Below are 18,959 nucleotides of genomic sequence, written 5' to 3' on the forward strand. Positions count from 1 at the left end.
GTGCAGCCATACCGGTTTTGATGTCAGAATTCCCAAAAACGTTCTCTATTCTGGCCAGAATGCTCTGACACTGAGCCAGTAGTTAAATGCTCTGAAAGTCTCTGGGAGTGTCCAGGACCCCGCTCTATTTATAGCAACTTGATTACGAGAAAAAAGAAAAAAAAAGGCACAACAACAATACTTGAATGCCAAAAATTCCAGACAATTCCTGAGGGGTGATTCAAGCACTGGCCTTTCACAGACTGGTGCTAGAGTTATATGGTTTTTATCTACTCAAGTCTAAAACTATCCGCTACAACACACCCTTCTACCGCTAATTAGAGAAAACTAGAATGGCACATCTACTAACAAATAAACTAATCCTAAAACACATCCTTGATTTCTCAAAATGGCTTTCATATGTGATCCTAAATCGGAATGCAATGCCTCAATCTGAATGGTCATATACCATAAACTCACTTCAAAGGCCTCTGTTACCCCCTTTCCACCAGCAGGAACCAGGTGCTAGTTCAGAGCCAGTGCTATTGCCGGTTCGACTGGCGAGCCCTTTAAGAACCGGTTGCTTTTGCACAGGCTAGAGAGCCAATACAGAGCCAGGTCTTACGTCACTGAATGTGTTTCATGTTTTGGTTAACTAGCACAGCCGCAGCAGCGCCAAACACAACAGACTTGTTCGAGGTGCATCGGCGCCACGCAGACAGATCGATGGATCGGCACACAACACACTAAAGCACCGCGAGAGCGATCCAAAAGCATAAAGAGCTGTCTGCTTTCCTGTCGCTCCCGCAGCACCCCGATGCCTCGCAGCGCTGATCCATCCCGAACAAGCCTAAACAAACTATCAACAATGGCGGACGTTGCGTTGCTTTTGATGTTTATGGCTTTGCGAACCTACATCGGCATCCAAACAAGGCAAATCTAACGTGTTTGTGTTTAGCTGCCATTTCAAATATGGCGGTCCAAAGCTTCTGTCTTCTTGTTGGTCATGTTAACCCTGGCCCCAGCCCCTGACACAAGCGGTTCTTTCTTTTAGCCCAGCAATGTTTTGGTGCTACTTACGAACCGCTTTTCCTGGTTCAGAGCTGGTGCTTTGGGTGTTGAAAAACAAAGAACCGGTTTGAAACTAGGCTCTGGCGCCGAACCAGCACTGGAACTGCCTTGGTGGAAAAGGGGTACCAGTTTACTTCCGTAAGACAACGCGCTTCATGCTGTCTTGTTATCATTCTTGCGTGCAAAAATGCTGCAAATGCATCATAACTGTTGTGTTTTGAACCGAGGTCCGACACATTTCTGAATGCTACAATTAGGGCTGGGTGATTTTTCAGATTTTATCGATTAATTCCAATTTAAATGTTTTTCCACTATTTAATTTTTTAGAAATTGAGGAAGCGCGATTTTGAGCAGAAATATTACCAAAAGTTAGAATTAGACACTTTGATAACAGTAGCCAATGTTAACAGTAAAGAGAAAAGAATGATCCAACCGCATATCGGCACATGTAACTAACTGCTTATTGCTAGGTGCCATTCACACAAAATGTGCTTTTGTGTTGACAAAGATGCGACGTGGGCAGTGGAATAGGGAAAAAATGCAAGAAGATGGGAGTGAACTTCTTTTAACTTGAGCGCTGCATTTTTAGAATGCCGTTTCATGTATGAGATGCTGCAAGAGACGCATGCGCAAGAGTCATATGTCAATGTTTACATAGAAAAACAATGGAAAAGCAGTGCAATCGTATAAAAAAAAAAAAACTGTAAAGAACTACTGCTGTACGTCTGATATCTCATGTTTGCATCATAGTGACAGGCTGAAAGCTGCTGCTCATCGTTTTTACAGAACATTTATAGTTAATAGTCTACTGGTGTTATACCTTCAGTCATTTTGAATCTGAACTACCTTGACTACTGAGATTTTTTTGAAGCATTTTCCTGGTATTATTTCTGAACATGTACAAACTTTTCTTATACATATTACAAGATGTAGTTGTAGTTCATGCATCTTTTCTGATATTTAACATTTACACGTTGACAACTTCATGTGTGGTGCACTTTAGAATAGAACTAGAGGGCTAATAAAGAAAAAGTTACTTGAATCATGTTGTCATTACATTTTTAAGTTGACTAGTTAAAATAGTAAAAATCAAGGATCGGTCAAACGTTCTGAAAAAAATTAATATATAGAGATTTTAATTTTTTTCCCATATCACCCAGTCCTAGCTACAATGCATGAAATTATGCTTAAGTAGAAACATTAGCCTTCATTATTTGTGTAGAGCATGTTTAGGACAGTTGCCTATGTAGGCAGCAGACAGCAGAGCAGCCGACTACATTTTAGAGTAGAATCTCAGGGAATGTAGGACCTTAAAAAAAAATGTACAGTCTTCCGTGTCTCAAAAATCACTACAGCTTGCTCCAAAACAAAAACGCCAATAAACTTTCAACAACCAATAAAACAACCGCCGCTTGATTTGAGTGGATGAAATGGATGGAGAAAAGAGGGAGCAAGAGATCTGAGCACTGGAGGAAAGAATGCTTTCAAGACCAGATAAGCACTGCAGCAGGAATGAGACTGTGAACAGCGAGAGCTATACTGAATACCAAAATCTCTCAGTTCACGTCATGGCTATGAAGTAGTTTCCAGGCAACTCCCAGGTCTGTCAGTAGCCTCTGCCTCCTCTAGTTGATGGATTTCAGTAGCGCAGGCATGTCCCCAGTGCTGTAACACCGGGGGAGGTTGGCTTGTGCACTTTGTTGGAGAACAAAAACAAAAGGCTGGGCTCAGCAGTTGCTTTTGTTACCAGTAACTTAGAGAGTGAGAGAGAGAGAGTACACTGAAATTTTAACAGCGCCCTACAGCTGGGGCCTATTCAGGTATAACGACATACCACCATGACTCTCGCTCGCTCTATCTGTAATGTATGATCACAAGGATCACTTGTCCCTTGATTTTTGACATTTGTTGAACTCAATAGAAGATGAAAATCAATTAGGATATTAAGTAAAGATCATGTTCCATGAAGATATTTAGTAAATTTCTTACCGTAAATACATAAAAACTTAATTTTTGATTAGTAATATGCATTGCTAAGAACTTCATTTGGACAACTTTAAAGGCGATTTTCTCAATATTTAGATTATTTTTGCCCCCTCAGATTCCAGATATTCAAATAGCCAAATATTGTCCTATCCTAACAAACCATACATCAATGGAATAATTCTGTAGGTACTCTGCCATGAAGCAGTGCATTTGTTTTATTTGAATTTAAACTTGAAATGTCACTGTTCTGACAAAAATATGGAAAATATAACGCCTAAAATCACACTGTTCACATCCCACAAACATGAAACAGTGGCAACAAGCTGCTCAAACCGAAAGCAGAGATTCACAATGACAGTTTCTTGTTAATTATTGTCATACACGCATTCTGATGTCCTGGCAGATGTTGAGCCAAGTCTGAATCCCTGAGTCATGCAGTCATCTGGGAGAGTCCTACAGAGACGGAGCAGGCAGACGCACAGTGCTATGGTTCTGTGGCTGGGTTTGGTAATGGTCTGTTGCAGCAGGAAGCAGACGGGCACGGATGTTGTGTGGAACGTGTGGCAGGGTGGAGCGGCCAAGCCCTTCTTATCTCCCTCTCAAGAGCAGATGTTGCCAGCTGTGCAGAGCGGAGATAGTGATCGGGGTGCGCCTCCTGTTGAGACTCGCTCCAACGGACTGAAGAGCAGAGAGGTGGGGGAGAATGTGGGATGCAGGAATACAGCTTTTCCCAAACCACAGGTACTAACAGCAAGATATTCCTGACAACTGACTCACCCAAACTAAAGTGGGTCCAAACTGTTTCTTAAAAGGTTTACCAACAACCTGGTGTTGATTCAAAATCAATGATATTAAAATCAGCACTTAACATGATATAAATCATATCTCAGCCACTTCTAATCTAAGTGAGATTTTGGAGTGGCACTTGGGGTGGCTATTTTAGTACAACAGTACAACACATTAAACTGACTATGTTGTGTTTTATTTCAAGCAAAATGAAATACGTCATCTACCCCAGACCTAAGTCCATTAAAATGCTTCACATTTCTCAAGCAATTATCCGTATGATGTACAACGCACAATGGTTTAGGAACACAACAACTGCTGTCAACATGATCAGGTACTCCAAAGGCTAACTGTACGTCAACACCTCCAACATAAACAAAAGCATAACATCTTTTTCTTACGTGAAACCAGTTTTTCTGTCTGTGAAACCAAGAACTGACTATCACGTAATGTCAGCATATAACAGCAACATGTACAACCTGTCTGGAGCAACCTGGGGGGCCTTACTCTAGGGCACAGTGGTGATCATTTTAGTCAGGACAGAACCAGCAATCTTAATTGCCTGTTTGATGGCAGCGTTACTAATAATACTGGCTTTTAACATTTGTGTTGACGACACCGTATCCACTAGTGAAGTATACTGCTTTTCTAACAACACCAGTGCCCTAAAGGCTAACTGACAGACTCTTTAAAAAGGCAAACAGGGAAAAGATGAATGTCACAAAGAAAACTTAAACCGAGGGAAAACAGGGACTCCTAACAGTAAGGTTAGGTAGAAAGGTAGAGAGCAAGCTGCAGGAAAATAAGGTGAAGGATATTTTGGGGAGAGTAACAAGAAGAACCTGGAGATGGCCAACAAGCTGAACCAGTTTTTCAATGGAATCTAGTCAAGGTCCTCTGTGGTTCACCACTCAACCCCCATGACCACCAGCTCCCTCACAGCTCCAAATGCCTTTTGCCTCCATCTCCTCTGATCCTTCGGCTAGTAAGCAGCCAGACTCACCCACAACACTGCAGCTGTCACCCTTTCACACCTCTTCTCCTGGCACCGGCAATCCTGACAACTTAGTTCAAGCTGAACATCACAGCAGAGGTTCAGAGGGAACTGAGAGGCACCTGTTATCTTTAGTCCCTGCCTAGAGAGTCCCTGTCCACTGGGAAACTACATATTGGGTCTAGATATCAAAGCACCCCGCTGTCAAAACCAGTCAACCAGACACTGAACTCTTATGTTATGAAGACTGTGGAGAGGAACAGTTTTGGCACATTCAGTTGACCCCAATTCTACCTAAACCCTAATAGCTTTGCTATTGTGAGATATATTAACAGTGGCACGAGTCAGAGTACAGATGACTGGTTGACAACTTGGATGAGTTGGTGGGGCACTTCAAAAACACCCCTTTATATCCACAGAGATTGCGAATTTGTTTTAGAATTTACATTGACATCAACTTACACAACTTAATTGCACATACAGTGATAAATTGCAGTATTAAGCTAAATAATTACGTCTTAAAAAATGCCCACAGGGAAATTTTTGAGTGATGAGTCAAATGAACGGACACAAACAGACACAAACGGACTGAAACCTTTTAAACAAATTGACTAAAAATAAATCAGACTTGAGGTTTGCTGAAATAAATTTCACATTTGTGCATTCTAGCACTGGGCACCACTTAATACAATGCAATGCATCACAATATCATAATTGGTTCGAGATTAAAATGATGGCAAATGCATGAGAGAGGCCAAGTAAGAGATGAATCCACAAATTTAGTTTTAAACTCTCTCGTGCCTCATACAATTAGCCTGACTGCATCAAGAAATATCAAGTCTGAGTTCATTCAGATACTTGTGCAAAATTATATGTAATAAATAGCAAAAATCTGCACCTACAACCAACCCACAGAGCCTGGCATTGATATCTGCATGACAAATCCCAAACTATCCCAAACTTTTTGTTTTCACACCCTATGGACACTGAGATTTTCATCCAACTGTGTATATCTTTACAGCACAGCTTGCATCAAACTCTATATTACCTGATAAAACAAGCCACTTAAATACTCTTATGCACTGTAAAAAATCCAACTTTCGAAAAGTTCTACTAACCAATGTAAAAAAGTAGCCTGAACAAAGAATTTTTAGTAGGAGAAGTCAGTTTAATTTTTTGTGTGAACTGAACAAAAATACTCTAAGCATGTCGCTAACAAAAGTTGTTTTGTTTACCTTACTTAGATACTCAAGTATTTGTTGTAAGTATTCATAACATATCCAAATGTTCTCCCAACTTTTCAAATTGAGTCATCTGAACAAACAATTTTACATTGAACAACATTGCACAAGTTCCCAGCATGCATTGCAGCTTGAAAACATTTTATGTTAATTATTACTAAAATATTATAATTGTTTTACATTTTACTGGCTTAATTTATGCTCCTGCTGCTGTTGTCGCTGTCAGTTAGCTGTCATGTGGATTAGAGTTCATATTTTACTGATTTAAAATTTGTTGATCCTCACCATGGTTGAGAATCGTGTGCTGAGGTACTGTAAATGTGCATCTCATTGCAACTTGTTAATTACATGTGTCTATTAACATAAATGTTTGCCTTTAGTATTAAGAGACAAATGCTACCCATATTGTGTAGAAGGCTTTGAAAACAAACATATATTTAAAAGAAAGAGGATTGTTAAAAAAGATTAGCATTGCTAAATGCTAAAACATCTTTAGTTGCTCTAACAGATCTTTTAACACTCAGTAAACTGACTTTTATTCATTAGATGAACTAAAGTTTTGAAGTTGTCGGTTGCTTGTTGAGTTAACTTAAAAAGTTTAATGTGATAGGTTGCCTTATTTTTGGGAGTTAGGTCAACTTTTTTTTTTTTCAAGGTCACATTTTACCTCAAAATCAAAATTAAAAATAATATTTTATATTAAGAAAGCACCATTTAGGACCATGTTATCACCAGGACTTGTTGACAGATCCTCACTTCTTAGGTAACAATAATACAGAGGTTTTGCAGCTAAAACTGCACAATGCAGTCAGTTAGTGTCATGAGTCATTTTGGCTGTTTTATGGCTCTAAAAATCTTTTGGCTTTGTCTGGCCTTTGGTCTCACACAACATGAATGACCTTAGCCAATCCGTAAATCCTTTGGCTCTGAGGCTGATGCTTCTAACGAGGAAAGCAGCTCAAAGCTCATTTGTTTTTCCCATTCTCATATTCTTACTTACTTTGATTGTTATAGAAAGTGAAGCATCAGATCCTCTTGAGCGACACATACTTTTGTCTACGCTTTAAGAAGACTGATGTAACTGACCTTTCACAAGTCTGGCTTGCTGAGGGAATACCACAATAGTGAGACAAAGTTGAAGCATAACACGCAAAGATTATCAAAGTCTTATTGTAGAAAATAAATCAGAGAAAAAAAAAATAAGGATAATGCTTGACTGAATGCTTAAAAAAAAAATCTATATAACGTTTTCCTTTCCAACTCTCACTATAAAACACAAAGATCTGGAGTAGCCGATCGCAATAAACCAGTAAACTTCCGAAGACTGTAGTATGTCGGCAGGTTGATGAGCTGTGTAGTCGGTGAGCAGCATGTCCAAAGATTGGACCTGAGGTGGTCAATTTCTTTCCTAACTACTCGTCTGGCACAGGAGGATGGGAAAGCAGCAGCAACATTACTTGCAGTTTCCAAGGTGACGCAGCTGGGAGAGTCAAAGTCACGTGTGTGTAGCACGAGGACTCTGTGTGCTGTTCTGGCCCCAATAACTTCAGCCTCCAAAAGCAGACTGGCTCCCACAGCCACTTCCTACTTTTTCAACACGGGTCTTTAACCCCATCGCTGTCTCTCCCGCTCACTCTCTCTCCCCAGCCACACTTCCTGTGGGAACTGTAGGCAGCAAAGCCATTTAAGAGATTAACATCCTACAGTCCTTTCAATTTAAACAAGCCTACTACTTCAGTTATTAAACTCATGATAATTACACTGAGATAACATTAAACACATACTGTCAGTCAGTAATATGGTGCAACTGTGTATTGGCCTTACCCATATTAAAGAAGTGTTACCCATATTAAAGAAAGCTGTTTCTCTATGGAGAATATTCTGTAGGGGTGTAACAGTACACAGGTCTTTTGGTCTTTCAGGTCTTTTGGATCGGTACCCGAACAAATACAGCGTTGTTTTAACCACTGCATGAGTGGAACTTCATTGAAAATTTCCAGTTTTATATAGTTACTTTTGAAAAGAAACAAAATCCCATCTTCCAAATTATGTCCATTTTTCAAGAAATTCAAACAATAAATGCTGTTTTGATGCTCTTTGATGTGATGTGACAGATCTCTGAAATATTAGACATTATCCTCATTATATCTTACTTCACCTGTTAGTGAAGTCTTAAGTTATTATAGCCACATTGTAAATGAATATATTTCAACAACAAATAGAAATTTTATAATTTAGAAGTTAATAAAAAAAAATTGATGTGCAATTTACATGTTGCATACAATTTTAAGTTGTGTTGATTATTATATTTGAAAATAAATAGTAATTAAATTTTTGGGGGGCTATGCTGTTAATTGTAACCTTATAGTAATGCAAAAAAAGGGTTCCTATAGTTTAGAGCATATGCTGAGGTAGATTTTTTTTTTCCCTAGGAACATTTTGATGTACGATCGGGGTCCAGTAAACCTAAAAGCAGACTGTTCATGGGTTCCATAATGCCAAATAGTCAACAGTGCCCCAATTAGTTGAATTTAAAGATATTAAGTTGTTTATATCCCTAAACTGTGGTGATACACTGAAATTTCAGGCACCGAAAATTCAGCCAAAAGAGCAAGAAAGCAAAAGGCTTATCGCTTCTCCGATGACATCTTCAACTGTATGAGCATCCATTTCTTGTACCCAATGTGGAACAGCTACAACAGGTCAGCAGTGCAGACCCACTATCCCACGACTAAAAATGATGTTAGATTAGCAACATATCAAATTTAATAGGCTGAGAGGCGCATATTACCAAAAACATTTCACTATGGGCTCATCCACACGAAGCCAGAGCTTTCCCGATGCAATCTTTTTTTTCCTCGATTTAAAAAAAAAAAAAATCTGTAAACCTGGTGTCATCAAGAAATACCTGATTACACATGAAACCACTGAAACGGACTCAAAACGATGTAGTACACATGCCAGACCAGTATGTTGCGCTGCAATTCTGCCACAGAGATACACTAAAAACGGAGAAGACGACTTGGGAGCATGCACATAAACCTTGCATGCTGTATACAAACCCAACAACGAACATGGAACAATACAATTATTAAACTATTTATTAATCTGTGTTAATGTTAGTTAATAAAAATACAGTCGTTCATTCATGTTGTTGTTGCTGTTACGTGACGTAGTGGTGTCTGACCAGGGTCAAGACATGGGGTGAAAAAAAAAAAAGTGATTACAAAAAAATATTCAAATAGTTGTGCTTTTAAGTCGGAATATGAAAACAGCACACTCCAAAGAAAAAATTACTACAAAGATTGGTCGGACTTTTATTATTAGAGCTTTCCGACTTGAGTTCATGTGCATTTTCTCAGTTGGGAAATTATTTTTCACGTGCGTTGCTGGTGATGATGCTTTCTTACATCCGTTTCGGAGAAACAAAGGACAAATATTTCAATCGTTCGCTCAGGCATGGCACCGAAATGAGACACCTAAATCTGCATTCTGATTTGGTTCTAGTATATACCGGATACATAGGTACCGGTGCCATATTGGAACAGAGTTTCGTACCCAACCCTAGACCCGGTTAAAAAATAAATAAATAGCATTTTTAGGCTCCCAAAATGCCAGAATGATACAACATTTTTACGTATACAGCTAAACGTGTCTCCGTGTGGATGGGCCCTATGACTAGTTTAATTTATCACCTGAAACTGAAACCCTAGTTCAAACAGCCAATAACTGAATTAATACAATTACCAAAAACCAAAGTTTCCGTTTTCAGCTAAATGTAAACTAATTTCAATTTAATTTGTTTTTGCAGTACTATCAAATTGCTATTAAATCTAGTGAGTATATCAGAAAGTTATGGAGTAAAGCAAATCACTTGCACATATCCCTTTCAACAGTGCAGTCTAAAGACTTCTTCTGATCATACATACATACTCAGTGGAGTGACATTTGTATGAAATCCCAGTGTTTAAAGGGGTCATATAATGCTACATGCACTTTTACAAGTTGTTTGAACTGAAATGTGTGTTGGCACCCTATAATGATAAAAATCCACCCAGTGTTTTTTTATCTACTAAAATCTTTACCCCTTTCTCAAATCGAGCCGATCTCAGATGCCAGTCTGTATGACGACACACAAACGAAGGCCGCTCCCATGATAGTTTGATTGACAGTAGCGTTTCAGCACAGACTGCACTGGTGTCTTACCTCAGACCCGCCCTGAGTGAGCGGTCATCAGCTGTTTTACCGCCTGAGCAGATGTAAACAAGAATGACTCCTACGTGATTGAGGTGTTTTGTTGTTGGATGTAATAATGAACATAGCAGTAGTCATTTACTCCCGTCATCTGAGCCGCTGAAGAGGATTACGTTTGGTTCTGAAGGGAATGCGTCCTCGATCTACCTAAATGCGTCTATGTTCGTGCGAATCATTCGTGATCCAGCTTCACCAACAGAAGAGGTGAGTACAAGGTTTTTTTTAATTAATCTTTGCAAATCGCCTTTCCGTATAATGTGCCAATTAGCTAATTTCACAATGAATGTGGCTAACGTAAACAGTCCCTCAGAGAGTGGCTTGGAAGAGAGGGGCAGGGTCAGTAGAGCTCAGCAAAATTTAAAGGCGAATGACAATACGGCTTGCTCTGAAAAGAGCTGTTTTTGACAGGGTAAAAAAATTTGTTTTTTACACTACCAATGAGAAATTTTAACTAAGCTATGTTACAGACTTTTCATTAAGACTCTAAAGAATAAATATCAACTTGTGGAAAATGGGCATTATATGACCCCTTTAATAGTCTAGTACTACTACTCTATAGTCTGGAGTGCCGCTGTCCTGCAGAGTTTAGCTCCAACCCTAATCAAACACACCTGAACAAACTAATCAAGGTCTTCAGAATTACTAGGGCTACAGGAAGGTGAGGGTTTTTTCCAAGGTTGGAGCTAAACTCTGCAGAATATCAGCACTCCAGGACCGACGTTGCCTATCCCTGGTCTAGTAGTTTAAATCACCACAACTTTTAAAGCCATGACATTGGCTACATCCGAAAACAGGCAGCTGACTTGTTGCTGCCTTGTGGCAATGACTTTGCAGGCTGCGTTTTTGCACGAAGGCACATCAAGAAACTGATTTCGGACAGGCTTCTGAGGCAGCGTAACGGTTTAATGATCTACAACAAAATAAAATGAGTTTTGCTGATAACTAAACGAATATTTGATTATTATAATGCTAATTTCTCGCTAGAAATAACATCAAAAGTGCAAAAAGTTAATCAGAAATATACATTTACACACAAACTAACCACCAAATGCAACTTTCAGACGCCATCTTTATTTTTTAGTTCAACCATCACGGAACGGAACACACAGGATTGTGGAAGGATATATCTATGCTGCCTTCAAAAATCGATCAGATGAAGGTATCTCATGAGACAGGAAGTAAAGCTAACTGGATTCGGACGTGCCTTGATGCCTACCTACCTTGGTTGAATGTGTCCTCCGAAGGCAACATTTTTCAGTTTTCGGATGCAGCCATTGTGTCACTTCCTGCTGTACTCAAGCTCCACCCCTCCTGCTCTTCTTCTGCTCTGTGCTATGATTCGCTATGACCAAAGTGAGATCTCTCTATTCGTTTCCCTTTCCAATAGCCCATGTTTACTCAATCATACTTTGTATTATCAAAAGAACATTTGTTCTTAATTCAGAAATGAACAATAAAGCACATTTGAGTGAACTCTTCTCCTCTAGCGTCTGGCTCACTGGGGTGCGGGCCACGATTAGTACAGGTTTCTATCTGCTCAGCAAGCTGAAGCATGTCAAGACGCACTAAAGATTGGGGTATTTAATTAAATGGGCCAAAATTACCATGGGGAACTGCTCACACATTACTCATACTTTCTCATGTCATTTGTATTTTCTGTAGGTGAAATGTTCAAGAATGCAGGTCTAAGTTTATGTGGTCCCAAATGGGGCCCTCATTACTAACAGGATGTGCTATCGCCTCCAATTTATTTATTTTTTGCAGCAACATAATTTTGTATCCCAAAACTCAGTCCACAAAGATTGATCATTCATGAGCTGACTCAGTATTTGATCAAGTGTCAAAAATTGGATTACAAAAGCCAAATAACAGATGAAAACTGGTAGCACACTATGGTTTGAAATGTTAGTAGTATAACGCATTTTTTGTTCACAAACTATCCAAACCAGTTCAGCACAAGCCCCGCCCCACAAATGATTCTAAAGATTCCATTGGTCATGATATTAACAGTGCTTATTTCCTACTGTGTGATTGAGTTGACCAATAAAATTAACTGTGGGGTGGTGATTAAAATTAACTGGTTTGGGTTACAAATAATTTACAAAAAAGTAGGAAGTATGTAGTGTATTCCATACCGAACAAAGTCAATGGTGGGTCCAATTTATGATAATGACAATGTTTCTGGTTGAATACGGCAATAATAATGTTTAATACAACATTTGGAAATCATAAATAGCTATCATCTTTAAACAAATGAGATTCCTTACCATCAAAACTGCAATTAAAAACTAGAAGACTAGAAAAGATCTGATTCTGAAGAGATCACCATTATGACATTTTTCAGCGCATCCGTTTTTCAAAAATTTCTCAAATCTCTCACAGACAAACACAAACACACTCGCACACATTTTCTGCACAGCCAATGAGAGTGGCACATAAAATGCTGACTAGGGCTGCCGACCATCAGCTGACCAAACAAAGCAAAGCCTGCCTTCCACCAACAAAACCAGCCTAGCTGGGAAAAGCTTGGCAGGTGGCCCTACTCCATACATCATCTCCATTCTCTGCTAATTTAAATTCAAAAACTAGAAAAAGATTGAACCCTAAATAGAATGAATCCGATTCATATCAAATACGCCCCATGTCATTTACAACTGTGGTTGTGAATCGTCACATGAATGGGAGTCTAAAAATGATTTGTCAGACACTAGGTACGAGTAGACCTGCAAGATTAGTGTCAATGTCACTTTATATGGAGCGAGCACCTGTCATCGTAGCAGGATGTACCTGATGGTATCTTTCCCACAATCCTGTGTCATGTGCTGGAGGTCTGATCTTTGAGAATCATAGCAAAGCATGGCTCCCCTCCAACCATTGGTCCAAAATGTTGTGTTTGTGACAACTAATAGTCCGATAAAGATCATGACAGACAGTCCAGAGCTAAAATGCTGGGTCAAATGCAGGTTTGTGAAGATCATGTTCCTGTAGGCCGTGTACATGAACTTCATGTGACAAGGCTGTTCGTTTGACTTGATCTCCAATACAGACATGTTAAATATCTTTTATCTTAATGGGAAAAAATTACAACATATTGTGCTAAACAACAAATAAGTGTGCTATTCTCTCTATAACTAAACGTGTTTGTTGCATGGAGGTGGCCAGTAGTGAATAATGAAATACAGTGGGCTGCAGTGCTTACAGTACTTGTAGGCTGACACTTCTAACTTGATTAATGCAGGAGTTTTATTGGACTGTTCAGACCAGAAGTTATTTATAAATTAATTAATCCATTATATATCTTGTCACAGAGCATTTTAACCAGCCTCATTATTTTAAAAAACTAAACATCCATCTTGGACTTGTTTCACATGGTTAAAGTAATATTAATATTTATTAATGAAAAAAATAAATTTCTTTTGAAAGACATAGAATTGTATAAAGTATATAGAAACCGATTTACACACAAATTATTGATTAAAGAAAATGCTAAAAATAAAAGTTACAGTGACTAACTTCTCGCTACAGAAGAATGAAAACATTCCCCTAAACGCCATTTAAACAGCCTATATGGCTCTCTTATGTGAATTTGTGAATTCATACAGAATGGCCGTGCCATAAATAAAGCAACAAAGCAGCTCCATTTCTTCCCATGATGCACTGCTGGTGGCCGGCAGCTCTGTCAGGAAGAGCTTGTGGCCTGGCCCAGTTGACAGACATTGTTTATTAGTGATGTCACCACTTCCCGAGAGGGCCTCGGGGTTACAAAAAAAAAAAAAAAAAAAAAGACCACAGATCAGCGAAATGCTGTTACAAAGAGCAAGCTGTACGGTACAGCCTTCAGCAAACGTTCAGTGCCATGAGACTTGCTACAAGCTACATGAATCCACTATTTATTACAAATAAGAACAAAAACATGTTTGGTGTCTGTTTAGTGAATGTTAGTGCAGTTACTAACACATTTCAGATAACATTAGAGTCCTGGAGGGTTATGAGGACTCAAGCTCATATTTGCAATGACTTATAGTTAACATTTAGTTGATGTTACAGTACAGACTAATATAATGCATACACAGCAAAAACAAGTTTTTCTTTTTTTCTTAGGTGAGGTTCTTTTAGAAGGTGAGTAAATGACAATTTTCATTTTTAGGTTAATTATTCCTTACAAAATAAAATAAAATCAAAATAACTAACATTATCCTTTAAAATCTATAAATGAAAAAAAAAAAAAAAGTCTGAATCCAAGATCTGAACAAAAGTGCTGTTAAAAATGTAGCTTAATTAAAACATTTAAATTTTTTCCAACTTATGATTTCTTGCAAGAAATATGTATTATAGTCATTAAACATTTCCTTGGTTATGAGTAATTTCTTCTTTAATATGTTCTAGATCATTAAACATGATGCTATGGTGCCTGAACCTAGTTTCCTTATTAGGTGATTTACAAAAGAAATCCACCCGTTTAGTCATCAAGGAGTTTCGGACACAGCCGTTGTGTTACTATGAAAAACAATAGATGCATACGTTGAGTTTCTTTCTCACACCTGCACTATTTTTAAAAACATAAAACACAGATTAAAGTGGTGACGTACAAAACATTTCCAGGAGAAAAAGACTTCTGACTCACTCTCTACTGCCAGACAGACTGTTATTCATACAAATGACGAGAACTGAGTGGAGCTTTGCTTTGGTGAGACATCTTTAGACAAGAGACTGGAGAAGCTTTAATACCAAAGCAGCCTGAAGAATAACTCTCCTCCAAAAATGCCAACATGCTCTCTGAACTCACTGCCAAAACTCCAGCTGCCCAGTGGAGGAAACCAATGTACCACTGCAGCAAATAAATGCCATTGATACAACATCTTAGCCACCGTTTGGTCATCTATTTATATTTATTTATGAATATATACACACCAACACCACCATTTATATGCATTTAAAGTGTGTTACTGACACAGATTTACAATTTGACTGAAGTTCAAACCAAAAAATGTATTGCTAAAGATGTACATTTATTGCTAAAGATGTTCAAGTAACAATTGTTTTTTCTAGTTCACAGTAATTCGGGCCTGATTCGCTCACGTCATTTACATCAGCAATGCATCTGCAGTTTCTATTAAGGCTACTGGCCAACTGGCAGCTAATTTACATTCCAAATCTTTCATAATAACACAGAACTGAATCAATTTATGAAATTTAAAACTATGTATGTACATTTTAAAAAAATTTAAAAACTAAAAACTGACTATTTGGGGGAAAAGTACTGATTGTTAATCTTTAATTTTAATGGAAACTATAATGGTATTGCAACCACACCACCATTTTAGCAGGATTTTAAAGAACTCCATTTTTGAATTTCTGTGCAGCCAGTTTAATGTAGAAAACTACCGCAAATTTACACAGGTAAAATACAAAGGTTCAGTAGCAATGCACATAAATACAGATTAGCATAAGAAGAATCTTTACACATGAAACACTGATGCTTATCCAAACTTTCCTTTTCAAAATAAATAGGTCTCAAATAACCCAAACAAATGTCCATCTGATAATCACTGACAGCAGACGGTGATGTCTACCTGAGAGCAGGTGGCCTGTTCTTGCCTCTGAAGGAGACGACCTGTCTTTCCTGCTCACTATCACAGAACATCACATTACAAAACCAGCTATACCCTGCTCAGATTCTGACACTGAACTGAGAGAGCGTCAGCCCTGCTGCACACCTCTTATGTATTCACGCAGTTTGCACGATGGATATAATCAAAAAAAAGAGTGGGTGTGAAAACAAAGTGTCACAACATGCATCAAGGCACACAGATGACAACACGTTAGCTTACCCAGCTTCTGCGTTCTTTGAAATGTGTGCACCCGGTCGAGTAATACAGGTAACAACTCAAGAGGTGGAAAACCACAATAAGAGAGTCTCACATCGAGGCCAGCTGTGCTCTTAAGAGCAGCATTAGCAGAACACAGCGAGATACCTGGAGTGACATACTGACCGCAGGTCTAAAGTGCTTCCTGTCACAAGCTGTGTGCTCACAGGTGTGCGCAATCAAGACACGTCAGTCAGTCAGTCAGTCATCCGGCTCCTGAGTGACTAATGCATGGCCAAAACAAAAAAACAAACAAACCACACAGACACACAAAACCTGCATCCTTCAAAGTCTGTCTGCTTAGAAAAATATTCACATACACTGAGTTTATCTGAAAGACAGACAAGTAAATTTGTGCTGCAAGGTCATAAGGTCAGCTATCAGTTTTCTTATCAACTCGACTAATTTGTGGGAAACAGGTTTGACTGCAAATATTAGCCAATATGACTTGAAATAAACCTGCATCATCACATTTACGATAATGTTACACATCATGCTCTTTAAGATTCAGCACTAAATTTGTTTGTGTTCTGTTATATGGGGATATTTATTCAGATTTTCTACTCACCCATTTCAACAGGTGACTAACTTGAATTATATAAACACCATCGGTACTACGGTACAATAATTACAAAAGCATGGTCCACTGCTGTGTCTTGGGATACTAAATGTTTAATACAATAAAATACATGTAAAATGGTACTTACATGGTACTACAAAGTATTTAAAAGAATACTATGGTAATACTATGTACCAAAACCATAGTACCATATTTCTGAAAATATTTGAGCTCTTAAAGACAACGCCTTTATAAAAAAAAGTACTATGACAGCAGTACCATGATAAAGTTACAATACTATCACATGGTAATACTATGGTATTTTGATATACGATATAGCGAATGACAATTATTCATATACCAACGCTTTTACTTAGTATCCCGAGAATACCATGGTATTACTATGGTGCATGTCCAAACATCAGGGTCTTTCCATGGAGCTTTGTAAGTGAATTGTTTCTGTATGTATTCCCACAAGAATACCATATATTTTGTTGAAGGGTGGCGGATGTATCTCAACAATACAGTGTTTTGGATATGTATAAACAGCGTCATAAACCTAAGACAGGTCACTCTCATTATCATAAACACAATCATGTAAATATTATTTGTCATCATTTACCTCTCAGCAAGCGTGGACTGTGTGCCGCTCATTGGGCTTTCCTTTCTTGATTTTCTTCAGCTCTTATCCAATTAGCATTTTACCATGGTAAAACACCTTTGTATTTGAAAAAAATAAACAACAACAGCCGGGTGGCACTTTTCAATGATGTGAATGGTAAAGTCTCCTCTTGATCAGAACAGAAACAAACAAGCTTATGTTTTATATTTCCACGGTTTATCTGCGTTGGTCTCAGTAGTCTGTGTCATTTGACTGTAGCTCTACACAACACAAGAGTTAGCAAAGGAGATCGATGCTGAACGCAAACACACAGATGATCAATGGAGAAAAACTCTCTGTTGTCTGAGACGCTTCATCATTTTCCCAGCCAAAATGCCACCACACAGACCGACAGGCTTCCCCCTGGATACAGTCGCCTTTGTCAATCCCAAAGCACGGCTGGAAGTAAAGCCAGAGAAACAATCTTTTGTTAATGTGTTTCCTTACGAGTGAAGGAGACTGTCCGGCTGCATTTCGCGTCAGTCCAAAAGCGCTTCGCTCATTTTACAGTCCCAAATGTTACTTTGTAAATCTCGACGGTTTTCTATCATTTCCCCCGCTGAAATACTTCCAGCTCGGCATTCCCAAACGTCAGTTTGCAGTACAGACCACACCATCAATTGAGCTGGTACTGTAAAATAAGTCTGTTAACTAAATATACATCCTTTTTAGGCCCTTTCCACGCTGAATGGACTTTTTCTCCAGAAGAATGTATCCTGGCCACTCCAAATGTGTGGAAATGGATGGATTAAAGCATTCACACGATTCAGCCTTTCATTGTAATTCCTTCCCTACCTAGTTCAACTTCTAGAATTCCCATATTTTCCACTGCAAAATCGGAAGGAAACTTTACAAATCGTTTTATGTTTGCTCTGAGGCAGCGGTATAGTTCCCAGTTCAGGAATTCTGCTCAAAACAGCTTTGTTTCAAAGCGCCAATAAAATACAATCCAAATTTGACGGATGTGCAACACATATTTTCCTCTCGCGAACGGATTCCCTCTGTTCTTGGAATAATTTGTTTGGAAACTTTGGTTTAGTCGGGTCCTTCCCTTCTTGTCTCCATGTTTTCCGAAATTCTGTAGTTTTTAGCCGTTCTTTTTCCAACAAAATATGTATTCCGTCTCTATACAAGCGCATATAAAGGAAACACACCCATGCGCGTTGTCACGTGTGTCAGTTTGGCTCTGTACGAAGATCAAAAAACATTAAGAAAAAAAATCTCAAAAATCCCGATAATTCCCGAGTTTCAGTAAAATCACATCCCGGATTCCTACGCCTGCGACGCTTCACCACTATTTGCCGTATCCTTCCGCAAACAGCACTATCGCCTCGCAAGTGTTGTAGACTAGCCTACTAGTTGTCATTGGTAAAGTCCTGACTACTAGTAGGCAGTAAAATTAGGAGCATATCACTCACTTAAACCAGAAAATCAAACAAGGTGGTTTACAGATTAGCCAGAATCTGCAATGAGTAAACAAAATCAATATATTAAAGACGCATTCTAATGAAGAAGCAGATCACTTGGTATTATCATATTATGATAATAAAATAAATAAAAC

At 38.6% G+C, this 18,959-nt stretch overlaps 1 protein-coding gene across 5 annotated transcripts in view; it reads right to left on the reverse strand.

Moving 5' to 3' along the window:
* Positions 1-18,706, reverse strand: part of LOC306871838 (rho guanine nucleotide exchange factor 12-like) — a 70,667-nt gene extending 51,961 nt beyond the window's left edge. For 2 of the 5 annotated variants that reach the window (XM_079420024.1, XM_079420023.1), the window contains exon 1: positions 17,360-18,706. In XM_079420024.1, coding sequence (XP_079276150.1) covers positions 17,360-17,391 — 32 coding nt within the window. In that variant the 5' untranslated portion in view covers positions 17,392-18,706. The remainder of the gene's footprint in view (positions 1-17,359) is intronic. The other 3 variants (XM_079420022.1, XM_079420021.1, XM_079420025.1) reach the window with 2 other exon arrangements.
* Positions 18,707-18,959: the final 253 nt, after the last annotated feature.

Source organism: Barbus barbus (assembly GCF_936440315.1).
Source record: "Barbus barbus genome assembly, chromosome: 6".
NCBI classification, from domain to species: Eukaryota; Metazoa; Chordata; class Actinopteri; order Cypriniformes; family Cyprinidae; genus Barbus; species Barbus barbus.